This window comes from Pan paniscus, chromosome 9 (genome assembly GCF_029289425.2).
Source record: "Pan paniscus chromosome 9, NHGRI_mPanPan1-v2.0_pri, whole genome shotgun sequence".
Lineage (NCBI taxonomy): Eukaryota > Metazoa > Chordata > Mammalia > Primates > Hominidae > Pan > Pan paniscus.
Genome location: NC_073258.2, coordinates 71,164,251 through 71,179,146, shown reverse-complemented (window position 1 = coordinate 71,179,146; position 14,896 = coordinate 71,164,251). Strand labels below are relative to the sequence as shown.

The window sequence follows — 14,896 nt, the reverse complement described above, 5'->3', positions numbered from 1 at the left end:
GGGAGGCTGAGGCAGGAGAATGCTGTGAACCCAGGAGGCGGAGCTTGTAGTGAGCTGAGATCACGCCACTGCACTCCAGCCTGGGCGACTGAGCGAGACTCCACCTCAAAAAAAAAAAAGATTTCATCCTGAGGGACACGGGGACATTGTAGCTGGGGTTCTCCAGCCAGAAACTGATTTGGAAGTAGTAAAACATTGCCCAGACTCCCATGATGACCAGGTTTTCATTTCAATAATGAAACATCAATAGGCACAAATATATAGCCAGATGTGGAATAGAAGCCCATGTGTCTAGCCCTTGGAAACTATAAATCGCCAATAAAATTGCAAATTGGGGAGAGAGAAGCCTACAAAACTCGTAGAATTCAGATTAATAACATATTTAACGTCAGGTATGATTACTATTTTTTCCTTTCTTTTCTTTCCTCTGTTTTTTGAGACAGGGTCTTGCTCTGCTGCCCAGGCTGGAGTGCAGTGGCGCAATGATGGCTCACTACAGCCCTGAACTCCTGGGCTCCAAGTGATCCTCCTGCCTCTGCCTCCCAAGTAGCTGGAACTACAGGAATATACCACTGTGGCCAGCTAATTTATTTTATTTTTTCTAAATTTTATTTTGAGAAAGAGTTTTGTTCTGTTGCCCAGGCTGGAGTGCAGTGGCGTGTTCTCAGCTCACTGCAACCTCCCCATCCCAGGTTCAAGCAATTCTTCTGCCCCAACCTCCTGATTAGCTGGGTCTACAGGCATGTACCAACACACCTAGCTAATTTTGTATTTTTAGTAGAGATGGGATTTCACCATGTTGGCCAGGCTGGTCTTGAACTAGTGACCTCATGTGATCTGCACGTCTTGGCCTCCCAAAATGCTCAGATTACAGGCATGAGCCACCACACCGGCCTAATTTATTTATTATTATTATTTTTTTTAGAGATGGAGTCTTGCTTTGCAGCCCAGGCTTTTGAACTCTTGGCTTCAAGAGATCTCCCACCTCAGCCTCCCAAAGTGCTGGGATTACAGGCGTGAACGACTGTGCTGGGCTCAGCATTTTTAATTCATTCCAAACAGAAGTGCATTCTGTTTAATCATTAAACAGTATGTATGATGCTGTTTTGCTGAAACAAAATTGTAGCTTCATGTCTACAGACTGTCATCAAGGAGGCGTGGGAGTTTGGAAGGCCTTGTACTTGCCATGTGCCTGGGGGTGACTCAAATGGTCCACGATATTCTTTTTCTATTTGAGCCACACCTCAAAAACTTAAATCATATGTCATTTGGCTTTCCATGAGGACCCCATTCATGCATTGAATTGGCCTCTGTTCCTTGGTGACCATTACTGGGGTTGGCATCCATGATTCTTGCCACGGGGTCTCAACTTAGTAAATGATTCAAGAAACTAAGGGCTTCTTTGATGCAAGTATCTTTCAATTGCAAATTTCCCTGTAAAAGAGAAGTCTTGCCTTTATCTCAGCAGACACTGGGGGACGGGTCACTCTGGCATGAGCACATGCTACCCCACGTCATGTTTGCCTGTCTGATTCTAAATGCAATTCACACAGGATTTGTGTGGCTAGAAAGCAGTCAGCAAGATGACTCAGATTAATTATCACGGAAATAAAAATATAAAACGAAAAAATATGGACAGAGTTTGTGGCTTCTAAGAAGAGTCAGGGGACTGTGTTATGACTCAGTTTATTTCTGGCTGCTGACGGGAGATGGGCTGGATGGGTGGAAGGCGGGGCAGAGGCGGGAGATGAATTGCGAGGTCACTCACTGTGGTTGTCCAGTGGAAAGGGCTGAGGCCCCACTGGGAGTGGGGGTGGCGGCAGGTAGCAGAAGAGGTGGATGGGAGAGACACTGGTGAGTTACAAAGTATAGGACCTGGTGCTTACTTTTATTTTTATTTTTTTTTGAGACAGGGTCTTGCTCTGTTACCCAGGCTGGATTGCAGTGGTGTGATCATGGCTCACCGCAGCCTCATCCTCCTGGGCTCAAGCAATCCTCCTGCCTCAGTCTCCCGAGTAGCTGGGAGCACAGGTGTACACAACCACATCCAGCTACATTTTTTTTATTTTTACTTTTTTTAGAGATGAGGTTTCCCTATGTTGGCGAGGCTGGCCTCAAACTCCTGGGTTCAAGTAATCCTCCCACCTCAGCCTCCCAAAGTGCAGGGATTACAGATGAGAGCCACTGCACCTGGCCTAGCGCCCAGTTTTAATTGAGGGAAGAGAGTGACAGTGGGGAGAGGAAGGAGAGTTTGTGGCTTGGGCGACTGACTAGATGGTGGTGTCAGGCACGGAACGGGGCGCAGGTTGCAGGGAGGCTGAATTTGGGGTGTGGCTTGCATGACTCTGACAGTGCCCATGTACTAATCCCTGGGATCTGTGAATATGTTCCCTCACCTGGCAAAGAAATTCTGCAGATGTGTTTAAATTGATGTTGAGATGGGAAGAGGATCCTGGGTTATCCAGGTGGCCCAGTGTAGTCACTAGAGTTTTTGTAAGAGGGAGGCAGGAGAATCAGTCAGAGAGATGGGAAGATGCTCATCTGTGGGCCTGAAGATGGAGGGAGGGGCCATGAGTTAAAGAATGCAGGCGGCCTCTAGAAGATGCAAAAGGCAAGACACGGATTCTCTTCTAGGTCTTCCGGGAGGAACCAGCTTGCTGACACCTGATTTGTAGACCAGGGAGAGCCATTTTGGACCTCTGACCTCCAGAACTGTAAGATAAACTTGTGCCGCTTAAGGCGGTAAATACGTGGTAGTTTGCAATAGCAGCCACTGTGAGGCTGCCCCTAGGCAGTTGGGGTCTGGGGCAAGAGAAAGATCTGGGCTAGAGATACCTGGCAGGTACCAGGGACCTAGGATGGGTGAGGCTAAGAAAGGGCTGTGCTCCCTAGAGGAGGGGTGAGGCTGAGGCTGGGGGAGGGTGTGAGGGACCTGAGAGGAGGACAGTGGAGAGGGAGAAAAGCTCCTGGAGAGAATGGTCACGGAAGGTGTCAGATGCCCTAGAGATTCAGGTAGAACAAAAAAGCTGCAGCAGCCTGTGACTTCAGCAAGTATAGTTTGTGCGGGGTGTGGTCTCAGGAGCACCAGGGAGTGAGTCCTGGAGAGGAGTGGCTGTGAGAATCTGGGAGCGAGTGTGAGTGTGGCGTGGAGGGGGCACTGTGTAACAGAAGGCAGAAGGGCAGGCAGCTGGGAGGCTGCGGGAACCTGAAGACCAGAGGGTTGACCCTTTGTTCCAGGAAACGCTTGATCAAATTCCCCTGAAGTCTCCCGCAAAGCACAGACGTTTGGACTTGTCTTCCCTCTTCTGTCTTAGGGGAAAAAGGAGTCAGAGAGCAAGAGACGGCTGTTACCTCCAGCTTTCAAGTAAGCCCAAGATTTGTGCGTACCTTTTCCAGAAACACAAATTCTACCTGATTGTAAAAAAATGAACATAGAATTTGTTTTTTCAAGTTGCTTTAAGAAATCCATGTCCAAGGCCGGGCGCGGTGGCTCACGCCTATGTAATCCAAGCACTTTGGGAGGCCGAGGCAGGTGGATCACCTGAGGTCAGGAGTTCGAGATTAGCCGGGCCAAGATGGTAAAACCCTGTCTCTACTAAAACTACAAAAAACTAGCCAGGCTTGGTAGTGCACATCTGTAGTCCCAGCTACTTGGGAGGCTGAGGCAGGAGAATCCTTTCAACCTGGGAGGTGGAAGTCGCAGTGAGCCGAGATCATGCCACTGTACTCCAGCCTGGGCAACAGTGAGACTCCATCTCAAAAAAAAAAAAAAAAAAAAGAATACTTTCCCACTCACCCCAAGAAAATCTCTTCCCCAAAGCCAAGCTGCTCACACTTAGGGACAGTGAGGGGCGATGTGTCTATTCTCTATAGAACTCACCCTGACCTGCACCTTGAGAGCAGGCATGCGCCGGGTCAGGGGTGTACAGTGTGTAGGTCAGGCCACGCTGTTTTGGGACAGCAACCAGCTCAGCTCCACGGCAGCACCCCAAGCTAGTGATGAACTGGTTAAAGCTTGTTTCTGCTAGGTTTCTGAGGCCAACAGGGCAGGGCTACACTTCTGTCCCATTCACTCCTATGGCCTTTGCTCCTAGCAAGGAGTCTGGCACCTGGAAGCGTCAGGTGAAGGTGTGGAGGGGCTTAAAGGCCGGGGTCCACCGCTTACTGGGGACAGTGTCCTGCGGCCTTGGCTAAGATCCCACCTATGGGACGGCACACTGGACTTTCCCAAGGTCATAGCTGGTGAACTGGGACAGAGAATAAATAGCCACTTGGCTTTGATTCTGATACTGTTGGTGGTGCAGGCAAATTCTAAGAGCGGCAAAAGCTACCCTAGCAGACCACCGTTTGCCAAGGGCAGACACTGCTCATGAGCAGCTAGCGAGCTGTCAGGAAATCCAGCCACCCCCTCCCAGGTTGGAGCCCTTGACAGGGATCCTCAAACTGGCTGTACTGGGAATATCCAGCATATCCAAAATGAAAGAACCACCAACAGGAATAGAAAATTTTTTGTAATATGGAAGTTGTAAAGCTGTGTTTTAATAGGATTACCTTACGAATAAGAGGACTGCTTTTTAAAGATACGAGATCCCGCTGCCTTGGCAATTCTGTTATCAGAAAGATAGTGATTTTGATACAAAACAGTAAGAAACTGTAGAATTGCAGGACCCATAATCCTTACAAGGAAGATTTAGAGAGTGCTGTGTGTCAATCACTCATCAGCACCTCACAGGTATTATCTCAATTCGTCCTGGCAACCATCACTGCCCCTACTTAGCAGTCTCAGAGAGGAGACTCAACTCACACAGGGGCCAAGAGCTGGACCACGGCCAACCAGGTCTCCCCACCCCCACCCCAGCCATGCCTCTCCCCACCACAGCACCCCGCCTGACCCTAGTGTCCAGGTCTGTCCCGGTGGCCTCCAAGGAAATGGGACAAAACATCCTTTCTGCCAACTGCGGGGGCAGCAGAACGCCACAGTGGTTGAGCATGGGCTCTGGTGAAGGATGGCGGGGGTTCAAATCCCAGTTCTCCACCTCTCTGCTTCGCTCCGGTTCCTGGGCCTCTGAGCTGGTCTCCTCCGCTGTGGAGTAACAGTGTGACTGCTCATCTGCACAGATTCCTTCTGTGCTGGACACGGTTCCAACTTTCCAACTACTCCCGCAGGAGCTCATTTAGTGGAGACAACAAGATCTTGCTCAGTGTCATAGTGAGGAAGAAATGGAAATATCTGTGCAGGGCCCAAGCCTGGCCTGGTGCAGGAGAGGCATTAATAAACGCAGCTTGAGTTCAGAAGCAGGTGGTCTGTGGCTCACTCAGCCTGGCTTCCTGCTGGGTCTTCATAGTGCTGGGCTACCTTCCTGGAGAGAACCAAAGTCCAGGCTGTGCAGATGCCTGTGGTCCACCAGCGCAAAGCAGCGGCCCATCAGGACGCTTCGGAGGTAGATGCGTCTGAGTTCCATGACATCGGGGACACGGCCCCACTCCTGTTCTGGAGGTCACGGGCCTGCTGAACCTCTTGTACCAGGTCAGCCACCAGGTTCATCTGGCAGGCCCTGAGAGCCCCCACCAGGTGGGCCACTGTTGCGTTCTCCTTCTCTGTGTTCTTCCAGATTCTCAGTGACTCCCGCACACGCTCTGTCAGGTTGCGGGGGTATCTGTCCTCGATGCTGTCGATCTTGGTGTCTGAGACTTTGAGCTGACGAGCCAGCCTTCTCCAGTCTTTCCCCACATTATCACATATGACGTTAAATGCTGCACATAGGTCTGGGAAGGAAAGAACAGAACGGTTTACCATAGGTTTGGAGACAAGCGACCCCACAATCCTCCCTAGGGCTTTTCAGCACTGACGCCAAGTGCTGAGTGGACAGAGGTGCCTACACGAGGTCCTCTGTAGAGGCTAGAGTTGCCTGGCAGCAGAGGGGCTGTCACCAAATGCCCAAGAGTGGCCTGATTCCACCTCAGCCAAACCCCCTGCTCTCTAATACTGTCCTAGGAGGCGTGGCCCACTGAAGACTCAAGTGCCAAAGGAAGTTGTAGTGGAGCTACCTACTTAGGGCAGGAGACACTGAGGGAGGGGCTGGGGAGTTGTGGGAGGGAAGAAAATAGGGTTGATCCCACATCCTGCCCTACAGCAGGTTGAACGATGTCACCTCAAGGTATGTTCACGTGAAATTGCTGAAACCATGAATGTTCTTTGGAAAAAGCATCTTTGCAAAGGTAAGCCGAGGGTCTTGAGAGGAGATCATCCTGGATGACCTGGATGCACCAATGATAGGTATCCTTGCAGGAGACACACAGGGAAGGCCGTGTGAGCCTGGAGTGAAGCGGCCACAAGTCAAAGAATGCCTGGAGCCACCACAAAGCGGACGAGACCCGGAAGGAGCCTCCCCAACAGCATTCCGAGGGTGTGCCGGTCTGTTGCACCCTGCTTATTCAGATTTCTGGCCTCCAGATTGAGGGGGTAGATTTCTATTGCTTCAGGCCACCAGATTTGTGATCATTTGTTATGGCAATCACAGGAAACTAGTAGGCACTCCAATTGTTATTTAGAAAGCTGCCCCGAGTGACCACCAGTCTTCAGTCCCTGGCTACCATACTCCTCATCTGTTGACGTCACCACTGAGATTAGGGAGCTGGTCACAAGACCATAAAAGGCCGCTTCTGGAATGTGAAGAGAGGAAAGGAGAGGCAGGACAGGGTGCTGCTTGGACTACTCCTGGCAATTCTGAGACACCGTTGGCAGGTGTACCAGCTCCCGCAGCTCTGACAGCCTTGTGGGCTGGGCACTGTGTTACCATGACTGTACAGATGAGGAAATTGAGGCACAGGGAAGCTAATGGACATTCCTGAGATCGTGTAGCTAGACGATGGCAGAGCCATGTTCTGAAACCCTAAGAGTGTGGTGCCAGAGTCCACCCTTAACCGCTATGCTGAACTTCTGGGGAGGAAGGCAGAGTCGCCCGCTACCAACCTGTCCATACCCACTGCTCACCTTCTGGTGTACTTTTCCCAGCACACAGTAACTACATGACAATATAAATAAAACCAAGCACACATACATCTCAAATGTCAGCTATGTTTCGTAGACCGCCTTTAAAATGCAATTTATCAGTGTTTCTCCAGACATTAAATATCCATAAAACCCGATTTTTCTACGTCCTGTTTTGTTTGTTCAGTACTGATGTTTTTTTAAAATCTGGACTTGACTGCTCTCAGGCAGAGAGCTGTTCTGTCCATCCTGTCCTCAACAGGCACCAGTCCTTACAGAGTGAAACCCATGGTGACACATTTAGGCCCTATCTGATTGGTGACTGAATGGCTGATTCCAAGCTACAGCTTGAAGCCTCTGAGAGGCGTCCCCAGAGCACTCCCAAGCCTCTCCCGACTCTGAGAACAAGGGGGGTAGGGCTGAGAAACTCTGCTGTACTCAGAGTTTCTTTTTTATCCTGGAAGCTGCTGCAATCCACAGGCGAGGGTGGAGTGGGAGTGACCGAGAGCAGGACAGGAAGCCACTCCACAATGAACTTGACCAGAGAGGCAGTGCAGTGGCTAACACCACCCATCCGGAGGCCGGACTGCTTGGCTCAAGCCTAGCTCCGTCAGTTATCGGCTGCGCATTTCGGCAACGCCACTTAACCTGTGAGCCACAGTCCTGTCCTCTGTAAAATGGGAACAGTGATAGCTAACAGTATCTAAGCCACAGGGCTACTGCGAAAATTGTATTTGGCAGTTACAAGGGTAAGCGGCACACTGTAAGCCCCTGGGTAGGAGTTACTGAATGCTAGTATTACTCTCAGACAGCCGTGAAAAGCATATTCCGAGACAGAAAGGAAATGATGCGAGGCAGGCTCACCCAACCTCTGCCCCTCCCCCACACCTTCTCTGACTCATCTTTTCTTCAGTGAGTTTTCTAATTTACCCGGGCAGAAGGGGGTGGAGGAAAAAGGACTGTGCGTGTCCACGCCCTGCAACCTCGAATAAGTTAACTTTTCTGCGTTTCTGGCTCTCCCATCTGCAAAACCAGGGCTGTACGGAGAAAACCCACGCAAATCAAACCCGGCAAAGGGGAGGCGCCTGGAAGCCAACCGGAGGAGCCTCGCAGCACCTACAGCCGGGCGACCAGGCCCTGGCTCCACCGGCCCGGCCCCGCGCCCACCTTCTTCCCCAGGCGCGGCCCTGGCCGCCGCCCCCGCCTCGAAGTCGTCGACGCGCCGCAGCAGGTCGTGGCGCCGCAGGGAGGCGAGCAGCTCGCGCAGGAGCTCGGTGTGCCCGGGCTCCAGGTCGTTCTGCTCCAGCAGCATGGAGAAGAGGTCCAGGCCGCTCTGCACGCGCTCCATCTTGCGCTTGCCCACGCGCCCGAGGCATAGGAACTTGAGCTCGGTCAGCTCGCTGCTCGACAGGCTGGACGACACCGAGTGCAGCAGCACCAGGAACGGGTCCATGGCGGGGCCTGCAAGCGGCCGGGGCTGCGGCCCGGCCCTCCGCGCGCCCGCTGTCCTCGGCTCGCTGGCCCTGGCCAGGTCTCGCCGCTTGCCCAGCGGCCCAAGGATTCCACCCCCGACCCTGCACTGCGGCGCCTGATTCACTACCGGAAATCGACAAGAGCGCGTTTTCGACCGTTATCTCGCGAAAACTAAGGGACCCGCGCATGCGTCCCTAGCGAAGCCGTTGCCGTTTCCGCCCTGGCTGGCGGCGCCGCGGACGGGCGCGGCTTCTGCGCCTGCGCCCGGCGTATCGTCTCTTTTCCGGGTGGGAGGTGGGGCCTTGGGTGTCCTGAGAGTCTGCAGGTGGCCCAGCTCTCTGCGGTGAGGGCGGTCGCGCCTCTGCCGAGTCCACCTGTTTGCAAAGCGCGGTGCGGCCCTACTGTGTGCAGGGCCGGGGCGGGGAGGGCGCAGCCCGAACGTCACGTGCCCTCACATCTGTTGGTGACCAAGGTTACTTATGCATTAACGTTTAGGGACAAACGTGGAAAATGCATTCTTTGGTACCGCTGGAGACATCTTGTGTGTGCAGAAAACACTACTCAGAAGTTTATGTGCGTTTAAACATGTGATTTAAATAATACATGATTTCCAAAGTAGCAGTCGTTTATTCAATCAACAGTATTGAGCGCCTACTGTGCCAGGTAGTAGGGTCTGGGGACAAATTAGTGAGCGAAGCGCGAGGGTCCCCGCGTGCCCGGAGTTTACATCATAATTACAAAAGCGACACGCTCCAGAAGAGAAGGTCGTGGCGGCTGTGGTGTCTCAGCCTGCAATGCCCGCACTTTGGGAGGCTGAGGCAGGATTGATTGAGACAAGGGGTTCGAGACCAGCCTGGGTAACATAGTGAGACCCCGTCTCTATTAAAAAATAAAAATAAGGAAAAATAAGGAAATCGTATAGTATGCCAGAAATTCAGAAGAGCCAGGGGAAAGGGAGTCTCTTCACGGGGTGGGCGTGTGGAGGGTGGGGGGCCCGGTGGTCTGATGGGGCCTCTGTAAAGGCGCAGGTGAAGGCTGGGAGGGGCCGGGTACCTAGGTGTGGCTGGGGTTCCAGGAGCAGCAATGCCGTGGGTTTGGAGGTGAGGAGGGGGTGCAGATTAGGAGAGCCCTCACCAGCCAACAAGGACCCAGCTTTACCACAGGGTGGGGCAGGGGGTGATGCCAGCTGAGTTTGTTTTCTTGAGATATAATTCACATACCATTCAATTGACCCTTTTAAAGTCACACTTCAGTGGTTTTTAGTGTAGTCACAAGGTTGTGCAACCCTTACTGCTGTCTAACTTTAGGACATTTTCATCACCCCAAGAAGAAACCCATTAGCATGTACTCCTCCCCTCCCCCACCAACCACGAATCTACTTTTTCTTTCTTTCTTTTTTTTTTTTTTTTTGCTTTTTTGAGACAGAGTCTCGCTCTATGGCCAGGCTGGAGTGCAGTGGTGCGATCTGGGCTCACTGCAACCTTTACCTCCCGGGTTCAAACAATTCTCCTGCTTCAGTCTCCTGAGTAGCTGGGATTACAGGTGCCTGCCACCATGCCTGGCTAATTTTTGTATTTTAGTAGAGACAGGGTTTCACCATGTTGGCCAGGCTGGTCTTGAACTCCTGACTTCAAGTGAGCCTCAGCCTCCCAAAGTGCTGGGATTACAGGCGTGAGCCACTGTGCCCTGCCGAATCTACTTTTTAAAATCTATGGATTTGCCAATTCTGGACATTCCATGTGTACAGAACCATACAGTATGTGGCATTTTGTGTCTGGCTGTTTTCAGCATCATTTTCAAGGTTCATCCATGATGTAGAACATATGAGTACTTCATTCCTTTTTTTTCTTTGAGACAGAGTGTCACTCTTTTGCCCAGGCTGGAGTGCAGTGGCACAATCTCGGCTCATTGCAGCCTCTGCCTCCCGGGCTCAAGCGACTCTCGTTTCTTGTGCCTTAGCCTCCCGACTAGCTGGGATTGTAGATATGTGCCACTATGCCAGGCTAATTTTTGTATTTTTAGTAGAGACAGGGCTTTGCCATGTTGGCCAGCCTGGTCTCAAACTCCTGGCCTCAAGTGATCCTCTTGCCTCAGCCTCCCAAAGTGTTGGGATTACAGGCGTGAGCCACTGTGCCCAGCCTCCTTCCTTTTTATGGCTGCATACTATTCCACTGTCTGGGTGTTTGGGTGCCACAGTGTGTCTATCCATTCATCGGAGGATGGGCATTGCCTTTGCTTCCACTTTTTGGCTGTTGTGAATAATGCTGCTATGAACACTGAGTTACAGTTTTATTTTGTTTATTTATTTATTGAGACAGGGTCTTGCTTTGTCACCCAGGCTAGAGTGCAGTGGCACAGTCATAGCTCACTGCAGCCACCTGGGCTCAAATGATCCTCCCACTTCAGCCTCCTGAGTAGTTGGGACTACAGGCACATACCACCACCCCTGGCTAATTTTTGTTTTTTTTTTTTTTGTAGAAACAGGATTTTGCCATATTCCCCAGGCTGGTCTTGAGCTCCTGGGCTCAAGTGATCCACTAGCCTCAGCCTCTCAAAGTGCTGGAATTTCAGGTGTGACCACCGTGCCTGGTCTTGAGTTACATTTTTTTTTTGAGATGGGGTCTCACTGTGTTGCCCCAGACTGGAGTGCAGTGGCACTATCTTGGCTCACTGCAACCTCTGCCTCCTGGGTTCAGGAGATTCTCGTGCCTCAGCCTCCCGAGTAGCTGGGATCACAGGCATGTGTCACCACATCCGGCTAACTTGCCAGGGTCTGACCCACAGACCCGGGCTGCACTACAGATGAATAATGTACTCAGACACCAGTATTCAGTGAAAGAGCTGGCTAGGGGGCTGGACCTTTCACAGAAAGAGTTGTTCCAGCCCCGTGGCCTGACTAGCTGGTCCTGCAGGCATTTATTCAGCACAGACTTAATGACAAAGGCTTTGAGTCAACACATTTGTGGGTAATTAATCTGGTCGCCCTCCCTCAGAGAGAGTAGTCCTGCCCATGAATGATCAAAGGTCTGTTTTAGGACAACATGAGTGAACAAGCTATTTAGACAAACTCCTCTACATTCCTATGTATCTACGCCCTAAACTTTTAAGAGAATTCAGCTACCTTCAGCCAAATCTTTTACTGAAGCTATGCAAACCTTCCAGCCTTCCAAGAAAGTTTGTGTCTATTTCCTATAACTTTATCTTTATAATTTCCTACCACTTTGACCGATCTCCTGCATTGTGTATGTTTAGCAGAGACACGGTTTCACCATATTGGCCAGGCTGGTCTGGAACTCCTGACCTCAGGTGATCTGCCTGCCTTGATCTCCCAAAGTTCTGGGATTACAGGTATGAGCCAGTGTGCCCAGCTTTTTTTTTCTTTTTTTCTTTTTTCTTTTTTTTTTGAGATGGAGTCTCATTCTGTCACCCAGGCTGGAGCGCAGTGGCGAGATCTCAGTTCACTGCAACCTCCGCCTCCCAGGTTCAAGCGATTCTCATACCTTGAGTTACATTTTTAAAGATCACGCTGGTTGCTGGTTAGAAGCCAGGGGACTACAATAATCTGAATGAAAGGCAGTGCACTCAGACCAGAGGGCAGGTAGCAGTGGAGGTGGTGAGAGAGGGCAGCCTTCTTTAGATTGGGGATGTGCATAAACTAGAGAATGCAGGATACCCTGTAAACTTTGAAGGCTGGTCCATCCGTTGATGGAAACCGGGACGGTGCGGGTGGGGTGGGCTTGAGGGAGGACCGAGATTGGCTTGGGATGTGTGTGTGAGATGCTGCTATGGTTTGAATGTTTGTCTCCTCCATTAATGGGTTAATGGACTGATGGGTTATTATGGGGGAGGATCACACTAAGCTCCCTCATCACGTGATACCCTGCATCGCCTCAAAACTCTGCAGACTCCACAGAGAGCCCCCGCCAGCAGGAAGACCCTCCCCGAAAGTGGACCCTTGACCTTGGACTTCTCTGACTCCATAACTATAAGAAAGAAATTTCTGGGCCAGGTGCAGGGACTCACACCTGTAATCCCAGCACTTTGGGAGGCCAAGGCGGGTGGATAGCTTGAGCTAAGGAGTTCAAGTCCAGCTCAGGCGACATGGTGAAACCCCATCTCTACAAAAAAATACAGAAAAAAATTAGCCGCGTATGTACCTGTAGTCACAGATACTCTGGAGGCTGAGGTGGGATGATTATTTGAGTCTGGGAGGCAGAGGTTGCAGTGAGCTGAGATTGAGCCACTGCACTCCAGGCTGGGTGACAGAGTGAGAACCTGTCTCAAAAAAAAAAAAAAAAAAAAAGTAAGAAATTTCTTTTCTTTGTAAATTATTCAATTTCATGTATTCTGCTATAAGCAACAGAAAGCTAATACAGATACCTATTAGATGTTTTGGTGGAGATGTTGACTGGTCAGTGAGGGGCATGAGATGACAGGGGGAAGAGGTGAATTTGAGAGTTGCCTGCAGATAGATTGTGTTGAAAAAACCAAAAGAGTGCAGTCACCTATGAAGAGGGATAGAAAAGGTGACTGGATGACCAACTGGGCTCAATGGCCCACCCCTGTAATCTCAGCACTTTGGGATGCCAAGATGGGAGGATCACTTGAGCTCAGGAGTTTGAGACCAGCCTGGGCAATGCAGTAAGACTTCATCTCTACAAAAAATTTAAAAAATTAGCTGTGCGTGGTGCCACATGCCTGTAGTCTCAACTACTGGGGAGGCTGAGGTGGGAGGATCGCTTGAGCCCAGTACGTTGAGGCTGCAGTGAACTGTGACCATGCCACTGCACTCCAGCCTGGGTGACAGAGTGAGACCACGTCTCAGAAAAGAAAAAAAGAATAAAGATGACCAACAGATGAGCCTAGGGGTGTCCACCTTTAAGGGGCTGGGAGATGTGGGGAAGCCAGTGAGGGAGGCTGAAAAAGCACCATATGACCTTTTCTTGATTAGTGTAGCTATATAGTAAACCTTAATACTGGCTACAGCAATTTCTTCCATTGTATTTTGCTTTGTCAAGATTCTTTTAGCTATTCGAGGGCCTCTGTCTTGCTATATGAATTTTATTTTATTTATTATTTTATATATATATATATTTTCTTTTTTATTTTTTTTTGAGATGGAGTCTTGCTCTGTTGCCCAGGCTGAAGTGCAGTGGCATGATCTCGGTTCACTGCAACCTCTGTCTCCCGGGTTCAAGCAATTCTCCTGCCTCAGCCTCCTGAGTAGCTGGGACTACAGGTGTGTGCCACCATGCCCAGCTAATTTTTGTATTTTTAGTATAGATGGGGTTTCACCATGTTGGCTGGGCTGGTCTCTAACTCCTGACCTCAGGTGATCCGCCCGCCTTGGCCTCCCAAATGCTGGGATTACAGGCGTGAGCCACCGCGCCTGGCCTTATTTTATTTTATTTTATTTTTTTTTGAGACGGAGTCTCACTCTGTCACCCAGGCTGGAGTGCAGAGGCGCGAACTCGGCTCACTGCAGGCTCCGCCTCCCCGGTTCACACCATTCTCCTGCCTCAGCCTCCCGAGTAGCGGGGACTACAGGCGCCTGCCATCACGCCCGGCTATTTTTTGTGTTTTTTTTGTATTTTTTAGTAGAGATGGGGTTTCACCTTGTTAGCCAGAATGGTCTTGATTTCCTGACCTCGTGATCCACCCGCCTCAGCCTCCCAAAGTGTTGGGATTACAGGCGTGAGCCACTGCACCTAGCCCATTTTGGTCTTTGTCATTAATGTCCAAGGCTATTCTAAATATGTGGGCATATTTAGAATAATGTCATTAATGTCCAAGGCTATTCTAAATATGTGGGCATCCTTGGCTCTCCTTGGGGGTAGTGTTTTTTCCAAAAAAAGAGACTGCTTCCTGAGGGGCAGGGCTCTGTGGTAGGCAGAATACCCCAAATGTCCACATCCCTGCCGGCCCTCACCCTGATGCCCAGACCTGCAGCTATGTTCGTCGGCATGGCAAAAGAGACTTTAAGATGCCATGAAGAGGTCGGGCGCAGTGGCTCACACCTGTAATCTCAGCAATTTGGGAGGCCGAGGTGGGCGGATCACCTGAGGTCAGGAATTCAAGATCAGCCTGGCCAATGTGATGAAACCCCATCTCTACTAAAATACAAAAATCCCAGCTACTTGGGAGGCTGAGGCAGGAGAATCCCTTGAACCTGAGAGGTAGAGGTTGCAGTGAGCCGAGACTGTGCCATTGCACTCCAGCCTGGGTGACAAGAGTGAAACTCCGTCTCAAAAAAAAAAAAAAGCCATGAAGATTAAGAACTTTGAGATGGGGAGATTGTCTTGGTTTTCTTGGTTTATCCCTGCAGACCCAGTCTAATCATGAAGCCTCATAAAAGAAGAACCAGAGAAGAGGCAGCACGAAGACGTGGCCAGGAAGGGGTCACAGACAGGAACACAAGGGCCTCTGGATGCT

At 50.7% G+C, this 14,896-nt stretch overlaps 1 protein-coding gene across 1 annotated transcript; it reads right to left on the bottom strand.

The window, feature by feature from the left end:
• Window positions 1-1,594: 1,594 nt before the first annotated feature.
• Window positions 1,595-8,685, bottom strand: FADD (Fas associated via death domain). The gene is made up of 2 exons (XM_008954244.4): window positions 8,159-8,685; window positions 1,595-5,766 (listed from the first exon to the last, which is right to left on the bottom strand). Exons 1-2 carry the CDS (start codon window positions 8,442-8,444, stop codon window positions 5,426-5,428), a joined length of 627 nt encoding a protein of 208 aa, XP_008952492.2. The 5' UTR covers window positions 8,445-8,685; the 3' UTR covers window positions 1,595-5,425.
• Window positions 8,686-14,896: the final 6,211 nt, after the last annotated feature.